This window comes from Natrix helvetica, assembly GCF_964273705.1.
Source record: "Natrix helvetica genome assembly, chromosome: 6".
In the NCBI taxonomy this organism is placed as follows: domain Eukaryota; kingdom Metazoa; phylum Chordata; class Lepidosauria; order Squamata; family Natricidae; genus Natrix; species Natrix helvetica.
The window spans coordinates 37,206,975-37,225,227 of NC_138553.1; the positions used below are offsets into that span (position 1 = coordinate 37,206,975).

An 18,253-nucleotide genomic window follows, 5' to 3' on the forward strand; every position below is an offset into this window, starting at 1 on the left:
AAAACTAATCCATAGATAATGGTCGTGAAGTTTACCCAGAACAGAATATTCAAATGCAATTACAATTGTAGTGCTCATCATCATGTTGGATTCAAAGCAAAAAAGGTGCTTTAGAGTATATGGGGAGGGAGGAGATCCTCACATAGTATCTGTCAAACATTCCAGAAATGAAGTATTTAGTTTGAGTTGCCAACAGGATTGTATCATGAAAAATATGAATAATGTTTGATTTAGCATTTATTGCTGAAAAACTATACTTTTTGTTTGCTGATATTTGTTGGTATTAAAGAACAGGTCTCGTCTGTACATGTAAAAGTGTGCCAGTGTTTGTCCAATCTGTCTTTCAGGCTCTCTAGGCTACTTCTCAGATTGCCGGCCTTAAGACTGATGAGTGCAGCTATCACAGAAGAACTGTTTTTTGCAGGACTAATTGGAAATGTTCAGATTGACAGTATCATACCATATATTCTACGAATGGAGACTGCAGACTACAACTCTCAAATAATTGGTCATACTATATAAAAAAAATTTAAACCAGTTTCTATACCATGGCAATCGTGGTGATTTAAATGTACATTATCTCCAAGAGATAAAAAAAAGTTTTCCCGTGAAGGCATAGCACAAAAAAATAAAGGAAGGTGCTAATTCTTCTTTAGCAATTCATTTGGAAAACACAATGGAATATCTTCAGTGGTACAGGATGACTTACCTTTTATCTGATTTTCAAGAACTTTGTACATTTCTGATAATTAGTGAAAATCAAGAAGTGTAGTTCATCCTATTTTTGTAGCTTAGCTATACATGGAACTTGTGAACGCCAAGCAAATACACATAAGTTAAACGTTGATAAAGAGAAGCTTCATAAAAACATTTCAACCTGATACTAGGACAAATAAACTTCTTTTCCAATTGTTCTGGATTCAGTATCTTGTTTCTACAAGTTTACTTTTGTCAGTTTCATTTCTGCTTTCATTTCTGATGAGACTCAATTCTGGATAACTCAGCTACTTTTTTCAGAAGTTATTTTTTTATTCAGAAACAGGTGGTTTTGGAGTTACTTAAAACAGGGCTTTATCTCATGTTAGTGTTCCAAATCAATGATTACATCTTTTGCAGTAATTGTTTTATTCGGAGTTTTTAGCAGTTGCCAAGATTTCAGAATAAACATAATCCTAGATATTTTAATCACATCAAGAATTGTTATTTCCCAACTCCTGTTATTTATAAACACAAAATAATTTGCCATTGTGATTATGCTTTAATAATGTTTATCCACATATATCTAGGTAAATTTGGAAAAGTTTATTGAATCTCATTGCATGCAAATCTGTGAAACAACACATTCAGACACAATCCAGTATTATGTGAGCAATGATGCTTACACAGTGTTCCCTCCCTCCTTTTCTATATCCTTGTGTATCCCAGATTTGCTCCTTTATCTTAAACCTGGAGCAAATTTGGGAAGAATATAGAGAAAGTGAAAAATGGGAGTAGAATTTTCCCCTAGATTGATTCTGTTCCACCATCAGAATTACACTACTGAATGAAATTATCACTTTTATTGGAAATGAATTTATTAGATTCTGTGTCCTTTAAGATTTGTTCCAGGTTTTCATAAAAGAATTCAGATAAAATTAGAAAAAAAATCTGAAAAGGCAATAAGTGAATAAACAAGTAAGTCTTGATGAAATATATGTATTGCATACTAAATGGCATGTTCCTAAATAGCAGTGATTGCACTAGAATCCTAATTATTTCATATTTTATGCTTCCATGTTTGAGTTTGCTACTTTGTATTTTCAGCTTTTGAAAACTTTTCAAAATGCACTTTTCAGATTTATTAAAAGTGTGGTTTTTCCTTAGTTGTTTGGTAAAGGTAGTTGAACATTAATTCAATATATTACTATATCAGGGGATACTGATACAGTGGTGTTCTGTCAATTCACCCTTACTTTAGATATTCTTAATCAGCAATAGAACCACCTCTATCAAATTATGGACTCCACTAATAAATAAAAAGGAGTTTATGTGACAGGTAAGATTATTCAAGGTTCTAAAAATTATTTGACTACAAAGGGATATCTTTTATATATTTCATAATGAAACACCTAATAATGAACTGAACAGTTAATTTTTTTATGCACACAATATATGCATATACATGGGCACATGCAGAAATTAATCATATCTACAGTTGTGATTGCTTTTGATGTATTTTTGGCAACGTCTTACATATATAACTTGTCCTGTTTTAAAGCATATTTAAAAATCATTTGAATTGCACACCTCCCTAAATGGTGTCTGTAAATCTGTTCTGCAGTCAATAGAAATAGTTTCTGAATTCCATTCCAATCCTTCATTCGTTTTAGTGACTCACTTGTAGTGTACACATCATAATGTCCCAATTACTACCTTATTGTGTAATATACTGTTGTAAATGTCTTTAAATTTAAAGAAGTATAAATTCTATTTTGGCTGTATTTTAAAAAAAATAAATTGTAACTTTTATTATAGAATCCTGTTAATTGCATTTTTTTAAAAAAAACAGCTCGGGGAAACTACATCAATATTACAGTTCAATGTACAGTAATTCGTGTTTAACACTGCTGAAATTTAACATTGAATGATCACACTGGCTCTCTCCGTTAGGTTTTTCGCTCACTAGTTTACATATGTTTTTTGTCCCTGTTTCTATACAATTTAGTTTGGTTTCCAGTTTTGAGATACACAGTACCAAGTTTGAAAGCACAAACATGAAATAATCAATAATCTGAGTCTGATACACATTGGGTAATAATTGAAGTTGAAAATGTTGTTGTAGGAAGTTATCACCCAGCCTTCTCCCAGAAAAATGAAATATCCTAGGAAATATTGAAAAGGCAGAATATTATATTTCCCTGGATGTGAAAAGGAAAAAACATGGACGTCACTTCCGGGATCGGACGATGACGGACGTGTTTGTCCGCCACTCGTCTCCCCGGTGGGTCCCTTAGGGGATATAGGAGCCCTTGTAGGGGGGTCCTGCCGAAGGGCGGCTGGCCGAGGCACCCCGCATGTGGCGGCAGCCAGCTGGGGTGCTTTTCGGCTTCGCCTAGGAGCTGGGGAGCGGAGGAGGGGCGAGAGACAGCTTCGCGCTGCCCGCCCTCTTGTCGGATGGCTCCGGAGGTTAAAAGAAGAGTCGGAAAAGTGCAGCTGGAGACTGAAGGTCCTGACCGGCGCTCTTGGAGGATTTAGGAGAAAAGCAACAGTCACTTTTGTGAGTCTTTTGTGTTTCTGTTCTTGAAGAGAGATTAGAGGGGGGGTTACCATTCCCCCCCTCGGACTAAGCGGCTTTGAAAATGGACCCTCGGGAAGAGAGAGGTTAAAAGACTGATTTATTTGACTTTTAATTGAAAATGACTTTCACAATTGCTGGAAACGACTCTGAACTGTTGTTTTAAAACAAAAAACTTTCGGCTACTTCTTTCCCTGCGAAGGGGAGGGCCAAGATGGCGCTCGCCCCTCTTTCTTTGTCTTTATGCAAATGAAGTCTGTCCTTTGAAGCTACTCCCAAAGAGAGAATAAAGAAAAGTGGATTGTTTGTTTACGCACCCAAAGGGAAACTGGGACCTCCTCCTGTGTATGGATCTTCTGGTCTTTGGCTGACTTTTCTCTTCATTCATCTTGGTGTATTTTACTCTTGGAACTGCAAATTGGGTGCCGTTGCGATTGTTTTCCTTTGGAGACCAGCGTAGCTGTGAAACCCTCTGACACCACTTTCCTTGGCAAGGATTTGCATCTCTGAATTTAAACAAATGGCGGCAAGGAAACCCCCTACCGGCAAAGCGCATTCAGCTCCCTCATCGGCTGCCCCAAGCCCCACGATGCAACAGTCCAAGATATCATCAATGTCGCAGAAAGCAGTGGCTGGGGAGGATCCTAAAGAATTATCTGTTACGGAAATGTTTAAAGAACTCATGAAGGGACAGAATGAAATGAGGGCTGAGATCAAAGAAGAACTCAGAGTGTTTAAAGAACATATAGCTGGAAATACACAGCGAATTTTGGTGTTAGAGGATGGAATGGCGGGGCTGGGGGAAGAAGTGAAAGCAATGCGCAAGGGAAGCACAGATATGGAAAATTTTCAGACAAAAGTAGAATTTGAAAGAATGTCCTTTTTTCTTAGATTCCAGAACTTACCAGAAACAGAGAATGAAAACCTTAAAGATATTATGAGTACAATTTTAGCAGATTATCTCAAGAGAGATAAAAAACAAATATGGTGGGATATGGATCTAGTATATAGGATAAATTCAGCATATGCTAGAAGATGTTCCGAGGGAGATACATGTTGTTTGTCAGGAGATCCACAAGGGACGAGGTACTTGCGACCCAAAGGGAGGGACCATTGAAATACAAGGGTGAAGAGATCACCATTCTCAAACAGATCCCGAAAAAAATAAGAGATAGAAGGAGGAAATTTTCCTCCCTAGCAAAAAAATTATATAAAAAAGGGATCTGGTTTAAATGGCTGATTCCGGAGGGGATGTTAATCTTCTGGGAGGGAAATAGGATCAGAATCAATACAGTCCAGGAGGCGGAGGCTTTCACAAAAAGAATTTTCCACTCTCAGAGGTGGAATTGAGTGGGAGTAGTGAAAGAGACAGTAAAACACAAGATAGTAAGATCCAAGATGGGAAGGAGGGGGGCACTGAGGCTCTCTGGCGACAGGGAGGAAGAAGCAATATCGAAAAAGCTCAGATCTCAAAAATAAAATTATTTGGAACAATAGCAGTTAGTGATATATTAGAAAACGACAAAGAGAAACATGTAGGAACACAAGACTAGCAATATAGAGTAAGATTTGGTTTACTGTTTTCTTCTATAAATTTGTTGTACAATGTTATATAAATGAGTATCATGCTGGGATCTCTACCAGCAGTATGAAAGCTGCCAAAAAATTTTGTATACCTATTTACCCTTCCCTATATATTTGAAAACCAATAAAATTTTGTTTAAAAAAAAAAAAAGGAAGAAACATGTTTTAAATTGAGAGTAGCTCACTGCAGCTTCCTGCCCATCCCCCTTTGTCAATGGGCCATTGCCCAAGCCAGTCCCTTTAAATAATAAAGAGTTTAATAATAAAGAGCTTAAAGCGACCCTCCGAGCAAACCGGAAGTGACTTCAGCTCCAGGAGGATGGGATTAAGGCATGATCAGCCTTTACTCACTCACCACATGGCATCTGAGAACTCAACCAAACCTGGATTCAAAACACAGCCTAGAGCAGTGATGGCGAACCTATGGCACGCGTGCCACAGGTGGCACACAGAGCCATTTGTCAGGGCATGCGAGGCGGTGGCCAGCTGAGTTCACCGTTTTTAAAAGCCATTTTTTTGCCCTCCCCAGGCTCCTATAAAGCCTCTGGAGCCTGGGGAGGGTGAAAAAAGCATGTAAAAAGGGGGGGTCACGTCTGTTGTGCGTGCATGCACACAGGGGGGGTCACGCATTGCATTATGGGTGCGGCACGCCCACACACGACCCCCCTGCGCTCCCCCCACTTGTGGCACGCAAGCCAAAAAAGTTTCGCCATCGCTGGCCTAGAGCAGCGATGGCGAACCTTTTTTGGCTCACGTGCCACAAATGGGGGGAGCGCAGGGGGGTCATGTGCGGGCGTGCCGCACCCATAATGTGATGCACAATCCCCCCCAGTGCGCATGCGCGCACAACGCGCGACCCCCCCACATTTTTACATGCTTTTTTCGCCCTTCCCAGGCTCCAGAGGCTTTATAGGAGCCTGGAGAGGGCGAAAACAGCCTCCCCCCCCCCACCTGGAGGCCCTCTGGAGGCTTCGGGGACCGTTCGGAGGCTTCCCTGAAGCCTTTGGAACGCTTAAAACCACCCTCCGAGCAACCCGGAAGTCACTTCAGGTTTGCTCGGAGGGTGGTTTTAAGCGCTCCGAAGGCGTCAGGGAAGCCTCCGGACGATCCCTGAAGCCTCCAGAGGGCCTCCGGGGGGGCGGGGGAGGCTCTTTTCGCCCTCCCTAGGCTCCTATAAAGCCTCTGGAGCCTGGGGAGGGTGAAAAATGGCTTTTAAAAAGGTGAACTCAGCTGGCCAGCGCGCATGCCCGCTGGCCAGCTGACAGGGCAGCGCCTCGCGTGCCCTGACAAATGGCTCCGCGTGCCACTTGTGGCACGCGTGCCATAGGTTCGCCATCATGGGTCTAGAGAGTTGCCCCTGCATGGCCTCTTGGGAGTCTGACAACCAATTAGAAGACAAGATCAAGATCAAAGGCCAGAGAGGGCATAAAACCAGAGACTCAGCATCTCAGTCTTCCCTTCTTTTCTTCTCCACCAACATTGAAGCATGTGATCACCTTTTCTGTTCAGGACTCAAGCCATGTAGTCCTGTCCACCATTAAAACCATCTTTCCAAGCAGCCTCCATGTTTCCAGGGTCTTTTCCCCCAGAAGGACATTTCTTCCAACATTATAAAATGGCGATATAAAAGTTATCTTTTGGTTTAAATGTCATTCTTTTCATATTCAATTTTGTCACGCAAACTAATCGCTTTGCTCTAAAATTGTGCATTAGATTTGAGAACATCGCCTTTCGCACGCGCAGCCTCCCTTAGCAACGCGCGCGAGAACAGGAAGCGTTTTCCTCGAATCTGCAAAACCAAGGCGCTGCGACGCAGGCGCAAAGAGTAAGGAGGGGGGGCGGAACTCCACGAGAATAGGGAAAATGGCGGAATACGTGCAGGTGATGAAGCGGGCGTTGCAACAGCTCGGTGGACATGGCGGTGTTCGTGGCCTTATGTGGCAGCTGCTCAGGTGAAATGTCCTGATTGCGCCAACGTGAGGAACGAGGGCGGGCGGTCCTTTCCAGCTGGGGAGCGCCTTGCTGAAAACTGCGGCTCGCAGGGTTGAATGACGTGACCCTCAGACTCAGAGGATCGTTAGAGGGAAGAGTATTTCCAGAAATTCGTGAGTTAAAGCAGAAAAGGGCTGAAGGGAAGACGACCTTCGACGTCCGGAGCGGGCATCTCTCGACGATGGGAACTAGGTCGACCTTATAATGGCTGCAAAGCCTGCTTTTGGGAAGGTCACTGTTGGGAAGCTTTCTCTAACTTTGGGCTCTTCTTGACTGGGGCGTAATCCCTGCGAAAGGACGGCGCTCTGTTTACGGCGCGGTCCAAGGTTAACTTTGGGAGATCCAGGCGGCATTCAGTCACCCTGCCCCAGCTCTTGACTTCGAGCTGCTCCTTGCCTCTCGACCTTGCTTTTTAACAAGGTTACTGCAAGGGTGTCCAAACTTGGCAACTTTAAGACTTGTGGACTTCAACTCACAGAATTCCCCAGCCAGCAGAGCTGGCTGGGGAATTCTGGGAGTTGAAGTCCACAAGTCTTAAAGTTGCCAAGTTTGGACACCCCTACTGTAACTGGACTGAGAAACACATTTGCGCTGGTTGTTTCCCTTCAGTAAGGGATAGCAATGGTCTAAATAATACAGCGGAGGTGGTTTAGTCACTTAAAGAACAGATAATTGATTAAAATTATTGGGGAATAATTTTTCAGGCTGCTACCCAAAACACTATTTTGATTAAACTCATTTGGCAGATAACTTGTTTAGTTGCAAGCAAATTATGTAGAAATAATGCTTCTGCAGTGTTATTTGTAAGCTTTAAAAATCTAATAAATAATATATTGGGACATTTTTATTTTCACCTTCCCCTAATAGTTTTATTTATTTGGAGCAGCAACTGAAAAATAATTCTTATCCATTTGATTGCCCTAATAAGATATTTGAAAGGTAAAACCAACCAAAGCTAACTTATACAGTAGTTTTGCATTATTTATCTAACGGTTTTCAGGTTAACAGGCTTTCAGATAGAGACTTTCACAATTTATTTGAAGATGGCAGAGATTAAACCAGGGGTCCTCAAGCTTTTTAAACAAGGGGCCATCACCATCCCTAAGATTGTTGGGGTGCTGGACTGTCTGGGTCAGTATGGCTAGGTGGGCATGTAACTGGGTGGGTGCGGCCAACTTAGTCCATTTTCCCTTTGTCCTCCCTAAGGTGTACTTGCTTGAACCCAAGGCATCTATTTATTGAATAAGACCTTCCCCAAGAGAAAAAGAGCACACATTTTCTTGCCACTTATCTAATTTCAGTACAACAGCAGCTTCAGGCTTCTTAAAATAGGCCATTAAAAAAAGAATAAAACTAACAGGATTTTCTTCAAAATAACTCCTGATTATATGTTTCAGAAGACCACACAATAAACCAGACTGAGAACTGCACCAATTAAGATTGTAACTAAAAACCCCAAGATTTGGGAAAGAGAATCACTCTAAAATTCATTAGCATTGCATTTCTTTGAATGCACCATATATCTTTATTTTATGTAATATGCGTGGGGCAGATTAATGGCTTCAGTAGGTTGTATCCAGCCCATGGGCCATAGTTTGAGGACCCATGGGTTAAACTCAAGACCTTCTGCATGCAAAGCCTGTAGAGTAGACTATCGCATAACTATAAACCCCTTGAAGAATCTTATTTTGGATATTCACAGGGTCAATGATCTGAAAATTGGTACCCTAGTAGGAACTGATAAGTATGGAAACAAATACTATGAAGACAAAAGATTCTTTTTTGGTAAGTAAGAATACTTGGATTATTTGAGTTTATTCTTCTAAAGAATTTGAGTCTTTTAACATATTTACCAACAATGAAAGTATTCTTATGTCTTATGTGGATATAATTCAATTTGATGTTAAATAGGAAAAGCCAATAGCAATAAGAAGTCACAACAGAAACTTGGATTTTTGCTCAAATAAAGATATTTAAAAATGGGTTAAATAGTATTCAGTCTTTTGGATGCCTAATCCAGATGTTGATCTTGCTTTTCTGGCATTATTTTAGCTTTAAGAAGTAATTTTACTTTTTTTTAAAAAGAAGTTCATGCATAGTGTTTTTAAACATTTATGTATTTATTTATTCATTGTATATGGCTGCCCATCTCACATCCTGACTGTAGACAACCACAATTTTAAAATAAGTAAAAATATATACAATTTACTAAAATAAACTTAAAAATTGATAACATTAATCAAAAATTAAATAAATCACATATTTAATTACAGGTAAAATATGTGGCAGTTGAAGAATCATAAAAGATGTTCAACATAGTCAGGAAACGTGATCACACAAGGGGAAGAGGAGCAGGCTTAAATAGTGAACCAGATCTTCAAGACTTTCTGAAAATCCCACAGAATCTGGGTGAAACAAATCTCAAGAGGGATGATGTTCCAGAGGCAGAAAGGGGTCTTGTTTGAGTTCTGCCTGCTGAAACTACTTAGCTTATGGAATCCACAACATGCCTTTCCTGTGGGGTCAGATAGGAAGGGTAGAAACAATCAGGGAGACACAGACCTGTAATTTAATTAGAAGAATAATTCATACATAATGATTATATTGATCACAGGTTCCTTAGTATTGCAAAATATTGTACTTATATTTCTCATACAAATAAAACTGTTAAGGGAAATTTAATCTTAAGATATGTATAAGCTGCAGCTTTGTAAAATAGTAAATAGTTTATATCAAAATTAGAAGTATAAACAAGTAGTTTATCTTATAGAAACCAATAGGTATTTGTGCTTGTAATTCCGTTTGAAATTTTACCATTAGAAGTTATTTTTTCCTATAGAATAGTTATTTAAAATGCTAAATTAAAATTTTGGTTCCCGGGAAGTCATAGTAAAGTTACTTATGTTGTCCTGCATTTTTCTATTTAAAAAAAACACACTATATGTGAATGATACTTTTGGTTTCTAATTATCCTCTTTCTTTCCATAAGTCAAGCTAGTCCTTCTCAAAATTGAGAATAGAAATATAAAGGTAAAGGTTCCCCCGCACATGCATGCTAGTCGTTTCTGGTTCTAGGGACGGTACTCATCTCCGTTTCTAAACCGAGGAGCCAGTGCTGTCCACTGTTCCCTCTAAGGTGCACGGCTGCGCGGCCGCGCAGCTGGCAAGAAAACACCACGCAGCAGTTTCCAACTGCCGCGCAGTGTTTTGTACTGTCACAGGCGCCGGAGGCTGGGGAGGTCCTTTGCAGACGGCTACAACTGGCCGCCCGCAAAGGACCTCCTCGGACTTGTTTTGGTGAGCGCGGGGCGACTGACGCTAGTTCAGCAAAGCAAGCCCGGGGAGGTCCTTTGTGGGCGGCCAATCCTAGCTGCGCCCGGCGCTGCAGCTAAAATAAATCCTCAAAGCCCCTGCCGCTACCGGAATATCTGCTGCCTCCTCCTCCTCCTCTAACAGCACCACATTTGCTGCCCGACGCTGCGGCAGATTTCCTGACAGTGAGAAGTGAAGCCGCCAAAGCTCCCGCCGGCGCCCCCGCCCATGGCAGCAGCGCCTCCCCCTCTGTTCGGAGCACGTGAGCTGAGCCCCGCGTTACCCCTGCCCCCTCCTCCTGCTGTGCTTTTGAGGATCCATGAGGCCGCAGGAGCCAGTAGGAAGGCGGCGGAGGGGAGCAGGGAAAAAAAAACCTCATGGCTTCTCAAAAGCACGGCGGAGGAGGAGGGGGCAGCAGGGGTAATGCGGTGCCCAGCTCAGGTGCTCCGAGTGGAGGGGGACGCGCCGCTGCCACGGGCGGGGCGCCAGCGGGAGCTTTGGCGGCTTCACTCCAAATATGGTGGTGCTGTTGGAGGAGGAGGAAGAGGAGGCAGCTGTTATTCTGGTGGCGGCAGGTGCTCGTCGGCATCTTCAGCAGCAGCCTTGCCCCCTGTGCAAAAAACCGAAGATGGAGCAGATCCACGCAGATGACGTCGCCGCAACATGACTGGAGGAGGAATTCTGGGAGTTGAAGTCCACAAGTCTTCAAGCTGTCAGGTTTGAAGACCCTGGGTTTTTTTTTTTCTAAAGGGTTAGGGGTGCCAGGGTCTTGCAACTTGACAGCTTTAAGACTTGCATGCTTCAATGCCAGAGTTCCTGAGCCAACATGACTGGAGGAGGAATTCTGGGAGTTGAAGTCCACAAGTCTTAAAGCTGTCAAGTTTGAAGACCCCTTGGGTTTTTTTTTCCTAAAGGGTTAGGGATGCAAGGATCTTGTAACTTGACAGCTTTAAGACTTGCGTGCTTCAAATGCCAGAGTTTCTGACCCAACATTTTGGTTGCTAAGCAGGAGCGTTGTTAAGTGATACTATATAACACTTTTAATTAAGCGGGTACCTTGAATAAACATAACTTTGAGTTTCAAATAATACTGATTTTGTTGTTGTCTTAGGTGACACCTGTGAAAAAAATTCAGGTGCTGCTCAGGCATAAAAATGTGCCGCTCAAACACTATACTTTTCTGCTCACACTGAAAAAAAATTAGAGGGAACATTGGCACTGTCTGAAGACGTCTCCATGGTCATGTGGCCAGCATGACTAAACACTGAAGGCACATGGAGCGCTGTTACCTTCCGACCAAAGTGGTCCCTATTTTTCTATTTGTATTTTTTACATGCTTTTGAACTGCTAGGTTGGCAGAAGCTGGGACAAGTAACGGGAGCTCACGCCGTTAGGCGGTGCTAGGGATGGAAGGAGGACTTTCTAAAGCACTGAAAAGGGCGTACTGAAGATCTTTTACATGGCAGAGGTGACATTAGCTGAATGAATTCCTAGCAAAAGGAACATTAGTCTTTATTTATAGCTCAGTCACTATGCTATATCAAGGAAAAATATTCTAAATACAGTATTTGATATTCATTTATTGGATCCATTTTGATGTAAAAATTATTTTAGCCCAGAATTTGGTAACTAGTGTAAATTTTACATATACTAGTGACATTACCAAAACCCACATAAGTAATGGGAGCTCACTCCCTTCCGCAGCACTAGGGATTCCACAAAACTTGATTTTGTGTAACTCTACAATAATTAGTTTGTAATTAATAAAATAGAATACATAGATTCATCCTTTAATTCTGATATACTTTTTAAAATTGTTATCTTTAAGGTCGTCATAGATGGGTCATATATACTGCAGAAATGGATGGCAAGAACACATACTGGGATTTAGATGGAAGCATGATACCTCCTGAATGGTAAATCAGATATTTGATACATACATTTATTTATGTTTTTATTAACTTGTAAAACAGGTATATCAGAACAATTCTGTTTACAAAGTAAATTAATTTGAGTCTTTTAAACTATACCTCAGTCTCTAACCCTTTACCAACAAATGTGTCATAATGGATCATTATGGTAATTACATCAGATCAGTGAAAATGTTAGGTTCAAACATCACTATAAATGCATATTTATTATTGGAAACTGACCAGTGTCTTTGGAATTTTGTCGTATTTACTTGTAGAGTGATTGGTAGCATTCTGTGGAATTCAATTGCACCATCATTGATAAGTTTTAAATATTACATGAATATTTTATGAATATATTAAATACTACATTTTCCTATTACTTCAAAGGGAAAAATTCTTATTTAATAATAAGCATTTTGCTACTTTTATTTTATTCGTGTAAGAACTTGTTCTGTTTTTTAAGATTTGCTTAGTATTTATGGTACATTATGCTAAATTGTAAGGTTTGCATATTTAAAAAATGCTTTGGAAGAAAAATTTTGGTTAAAGCAGGCCTATGTTTTTCAGTCTTTCACTGAAGCCTGAGGGGGGAAAATCTCTAAATTTTTTGTTTTCATGTGGAAACAGTTCTGAGAATTTAAAATTAAATGCAATGAATAAAATAAGCTTTGCCACTCTGGATCCTTGATATAGTCATTAGCACTTAGACTTATATACTGCTTCATAGTGCTTTTTACAGCCCTCACTGAGCGGTTTACAGAGTCAGCCTATTGCCGCCAACAATCTGGGTCTTCATTTTACTGACCTCGGAAGGATGGAAGGCTGAGTCAACCTTGAGCCTGGTGAGATTTGAACTGCAGTCTAATCGCTGCACCACCTCGGCTCTAGTCATTAATATAAATGAGAGAATTTTTTCCTGCTTTTCCTCATCAGACCTTTCATCATATTTTAATTTAATCAACTTGTCACAAGCAGAGTTCTCTTGGACTACTGCATTCGTACTTCAAAACTCCTGATTACTGTTCATTGGCAACAGAAAGGTCTATAAAACTGGCATTTGCAGCCCAAATCTTGTAGCCTTAGCTTTGTCAAGTTATTGAATGATGAGAAATTGTCTTTGGTTTTTTGACAACTATATTCAATTTCCATGACTTCAAATTTATTAAATATAAACTTTAACTGATAAGTCTGCATAATTTTTAAAATGTAACTATTTTTTATGTTTCAGGTAGTATAACTTGCCCATAAAATATAAATTGTTGTAAACCTACGTGTGCAAATATATGTCCTTAGGAAATATTTTTTAATTGTATTTTTTTCTTTACAAGGCATCGTTGGATTCACTGTATGACAGAAGAGCCCCCAACTACACATCCACCAGTGAGTCGTAAATTCATTTTCCAAAATCATAAAATGAATGAAAGTGGTACTCCTAAACAATATGTACCATACTCTACAACACGTAAGAAGATACAAGAGTGGGTTCCACCATCTACACCTAGCAAGTGAAAGAAAAAGAACTTGGTGATTTTCAAGGAAAAATTGTTTGTTGTGTATCTTTATTTAAAATAAAAACAGATTAAATACATTTTGAAATCAAAATGTTGTTGGGAAAGAGCTGAGTAATGAATGGGCAGAAACAAAATATACAATATGCTGTAGTATAGACCCCTTTGAGGATGTCATTTCAAAGGATGAGGAGGTTGCCACTGGGAAGACACACTGTTTGATTGATGAAACCTGGAACATACCTACTCTTCCTGACCTCACCAGATGGATGGAAACATGGATTAATGGATCTCTACTATTGTAAGATATATAAACTATTGGATATATAAATTTGATGTACAAAAGCTTCAAGTCACACAGTGTGCAATGGAAAAACTAATGCTAAAAATATTAGTCAGAGACTAAATCAGAAGTGAGGAATGTCAAATAACTTCAAACATATCAAAATGGTATTGAAACAAGTATGTGTAGAACAGTCAGTTAACTTATAGCTTAGGTCAAGGGTGTCAAACATCACTGTAGTGTCAACGTGACATTTAGGGACTTTTTTTCCCCTTTTGCTAAACCGGACGTGGCCAACGTGTGACACATCTGGCCCATGTGCCGGGAGTTTGACAGACCTGGTTTAGGTGAATCCGAGAAATTTCTTGATTCCATCTGTAACACCATATCAAAACAACTAATGAAATATAGATGTCTGTTAAATGTCCAATGTTAACACTATCTGGGTGGATAAAATAAAGTGAAAAGATAATCTAATAAAAAATCATTTTATTTCTTGCACTTTTGATCTGACCTTGAAAAAGATATACATTCTATTGTTCAATTCAGGATGTTTTGAAATGCTTCAAATTAACATGCTTCTAAGATTTGTCTAAAGGTTTATAATATCTAAAAGAATCAGCAGTGTAAAAATTTTGAAGTTCAAGTGTGTTTTGGTAATGTCACTAGTATATGTAAAATTTACACTAGCTACCAAATTCTGGGCTAAAATAATTTTTACATCAAAATTGATCCAATAAATGAATATCAAATACTGTATTTAGAATATTTTCCCTTAATATAGCATAGTGACTGAGCTATAAATAAAGAAGCCATCCAGACTAATGTTCCTTTTGCTAGGAATTCATTCAGTTTATGTCACCTCTGCCATGTAAAAGATCTTCAGTAAGCCCATTTCAGTGCTTTAGAAAGTCATCCTTCCATCCCTAGCACCGCCTAACGGAGTGAGCTCCCGTTACTTGTCCCAGCTTCTGCCAATCTAGCAGTTCAAAAGCACGTAAAAAATGCAAGTAGAAAAATAGGGACCACCTTTGATGGGAAGATAACAGCATTCCGTGCACCTTTGGCGTTTAGTCATGCCGGCCACATGACCAGGGAAATGTCTTCGGACAGCTCTGGCTCTTCAGCTTTGAAACAGAGATGAGCACCGCCCCCAAGAGTTGGGAACAACTAGCACATGTGCAAGGGAAGCCTTTACCTTTTAATTTTAACATTGTGAAGTTAATGTGCATACTACTATTCAAGCTAAATATGAAAATAATAATTTCTGTCCTAATTGTTTTTCTTGAGTACATTTAAATATTCAGATATTTTTCTGCAGATGTATCTTTGGTGCCATGTTATATAAACTATTGTGCCTGAAACTATATACATTTTAATAATTCTAATAAATCAGTTTCCTAAATCTGTATAAAAGCTAAGGACTAGTTTAGAAATTTGTCCCTTGGGAAAGTTCTTAGATGTAGATACGGAATACAATTAAGCCTATTTCCATATTATTGTTTAGAGAATTAAGATTAATATTACAAGTATTCAAGGCATATACTACCGTAGTTTTGTTATAGATTAGCTGCATTTTGCCTTATTTGAATCCTAAATTCCTAACCAATTTCATTGTATAAAAGTTATGTTTCAAGTTCAGTTTTTTAGCTTACTTATTAACCATGGTTAGTCTTGCTTCATTTCAGACAGTATAACAAATTTTGACTTATCTACACTGAATACAAAAGATTCAGTTCTTTCACAGCTGTGCCGGAGGAGGGAGTATATGAGTTTATTTTGACACTCAGCTCTAATTTAGATTTAGCTGACGTAGCACTCAGCCCTATATTTCATACTATCCAATAAAACTGATGGCTAGCTATCAGGCTCTGGTGTACCTGTCTTCTAGTAAAGGCTGCTAAATTTCCGTCCCTCTCCTCCAGTATTAATTTCCTTGCAGCCTGAGAAGCAATAGGGAAAAAGATGGCCATTGATCATTTCCTAACAAAATCAAAAGTTTAAAAAAATAAAAGGGCACAATGCCTTTTTGAAAGAGGTCAGCCAGATAAAGACATCTTTGTTATATATGATAAAAATAAACATATTACTCCAGATATGTTATATATCACTCCAGTAATACATACATATTTTTTTTAATGTATCAAATATGGAAAAGACTGGTTTGGCAACCAAATGTAGGTTAGTCTACACCAGGGGTGTCAAACTGACAAACCTTGGGCCAGATGCATCATGCTCAGGCCACTCTCACCCCAGCTCCACAAAGGGGGAAAACGTTGCAATTCATCATGTGATGGCAAATTTTGGGTTCAATTCTGGTTGTAAATAAAGGACTATCTGTATTGTGTTATTTATGGCTACCTATAGTTGTGAAAGTTGGACCATGAAAAAAACAGATGGGAGCAAAATCTATTTAAGCTGTGGTGTTGCAGAGAGCTCATTGAACCACAAAGATGACAAGTACTGGAGTGTATAAACCTATGCATGTTGCTGTGAGGCAAAATCACTAAATTTTGGCTTATTTCAGCCATGCCAGAGGTGGGTTCCTCACAGTGAAAATCTGGCAGACCGGACCAGACCAGTAGCGGTGGCCTGGCCACACCCCCATACCTGTGAAAGAAAATACCCCACCATCCCGGAACTGCGCAGCAAGGGAAGGGAAGCGGGTCTTGGGAGAGACCTTCCCTCCCCCTTCAGAGAGCCTGTGTGGGGAGAGAGGCCGGCCCCATAGCACCTGCCTTCATTCAAACCAACCCACCTCCTCTCTCCCCACATGGGCTCTCTGGAGGGGGAGGGAAGGTCCCTCCCCAGACCAGCTTCTTTCCTTCAGCATCAATCCGTAGGGGGAAGGCATGGACCGTTGCGCGGCAGCAGGGAAAGGGAGGCTTCCTTGCCAGCCTCTCAGCTGGCAAAACAAATTTTTGCCAACTGGAAGGGATGTATGTGTATGAGAGGGGGGGGAGGAAGAAAGAAGGAAAGAGGAAGGAAGGAAGGGAGAGAGAAAAAAGAAAAAAGAAAAAGGGAGAGAGACACGAAAGAAAAGAAAGAAAGAAAGTGGGAGAGGGAGACGAAAGACAGAACTTATGACCAAAATTTTGGTTGCTAAGCAAGAGTGTTGTTAAGTGAGTTTCATCACATTTTACAAGTTGGCCATGCCTACACGGTTACACGACCACTAAGCCATGCCCACAAAATAGACCATGCCCACAGAATAGGTAGTAAAAAATTTTGAAACCCACCCCTGAGCCATGCCATATGCACTAATTCACTGGAAAAGGCAGCTATGCTCAGAATGGTTGGTGGTACAAGGAAACAAGGCTACCAAAAACATGTTGGTTAGATATCATCAAAGCCAATGAGCTAGCTAGAGCCTAAAATGGGTCAGCAACCCACGGCTCTGGGGCTGCATGTGGCTCTTTCATCCCTCTGCTCCCTGTCACTCAAAATATGTGTCACAACCGCCAATGTGTGATACCTGCCAGCACGCGATTTATTGAGCTTTTCAAGCCCCGATAGGCCAATCATGGATAAATCCAAGAAAAGAAAAGTTTCAGAAGAAAACAACATTTAATTCAACTACATGTGCTAGTTCTGTGGCCACTCAGGAAATACCCAGGCACAGGAGGGGTTTTGTGATTCCTGGTGTTTTCTTTTCTGTGGGAAATGGGTCCAAATTGAGTGTTTAAGGTTGCCGACCCCTGGCCTAAACAACTGAAAGAAACCAACAGCACGAAATATATAAAGAGAGCTAGTCCACAGAATTGGACACAATTGAATGGATAGCATTTTATATTTTAAAAAGTTAATATTTTAAATATAAATAAGAAGATAAGAATAAATAAGCTTCCTTGATCTTAAGGTATTAAGACTAATATAATTTAATATAAGCTTTTTTGTGGATAAAATATTTGCTCGGAATTAATATCTGGCTGAATCTATTGCCATGATAGAGGCGATGTATTTATTGTGTTACTTGGGATGATTTCAAACCTCAAGTTCTGTAGACTCAAGTAAGAGTACAGAGTTCTGTGTAATCTTAGTTCTGCCACTTACAGATTGGACCCCTAATCCTACCTGGCTACTTAAACTGACAAGAGAGGGACTGCAAATCCAATCTGGGCTAAAGCCAATTTGTCTCTGAGAAATGGAAAAATGCCAGAAATAATTTAGAACTTTGACAGTCTGGATTCAAACCTAAGCATGGAACAGAAACTACATTAATTACTCATTGTTGACCCATGGAGAAGCCTGTGGAAGTGGTATGATCATCTCCTAGGTTCCCAAAGCTGGTGGTACCGCCCGCTGGGGGGCAGTGGATGACTTAGGCGGGTGCTAAGAGGCAAGGGGGGCGGCAGAGGGGCGCTAAGAGGCAAGGGGGTGGCAGGCA

The 18,253-nt window shown here is 40.2% G+C and overlaps 2 protein-coding genes across 5 annotated transcripts in view; both read left to right on the top strand.

Moving 5' to 3' along the window:
* The window catches only part of NR2C1 (nuclear receptor subfamily 2 group C member 1), a 34,337-nt gene extending 31,827 nt beyond the window's left edge, over positions 1-2,510 (top strand). For all 4 annotated transcript variants that reach the window (XM_081958569.1, XM_081958570.1, XM_081958567.1 and 1 more), the window contains one exon: positions 348-2,510. In XM_081958569.1, the coding sequence (XP_081814695.1) occupies positions 348-522 (175 nt within the window). In that variant the 3' untranslated portion in view covers positions 523-2,510. The remainder of the gene's footprint in view (positions 1-347) is intronic.
* A 4,172-nt stretch (positions 2,511-6,682) lies between these two features.
* NDUFA12 (NADH:ubiquinone oxidoreductase subunit A12) lies at positions 6,683-14,367 on the top strand. Its single transcript, XM_081956812.1, has 4 exons — positions 6,683-6,810; positions 8,553-8,635; positions 11,991-12,078; positions 13,404-14,367. Exons 1-4 carry the CDS (start codon positions 6,722-6,724, stop codon positions 13,582-13,584), a joined length of 441 nt encoding a protein of 146 aa, XP_081812938.1. The 5' UTR covers positions 6,683-6,721; the 3' UTR covers positions 13,585-14,367.
* The last annotated feature ends 3,886 nt before the right edge of the window (positions 14,368-18,253 follow it).

Coding starts and splice junctions, on each gene's coding strand:
- NDUFA12 (XM_081956812.1), top strand. CDS start 6,722: ATGGCGGAATACGTGCAGGTGATGAAGCGGGCGTTGCAACAGCTCGGT. Junction 6,811..8,552: donor CTTATGTGGCAGCTGCTCAG/GTGAAATGTCCT, acceptor GGATATTCACAG/GGTCAATGATCTGAAAATTG. Junction 8,636..11,990: donor AGACAAAAGATTCTTTTTTG/GTAAGTAAGAAT, acceptor GTTATCTTTAAG/GTCGTCATAGATGGGTCATA.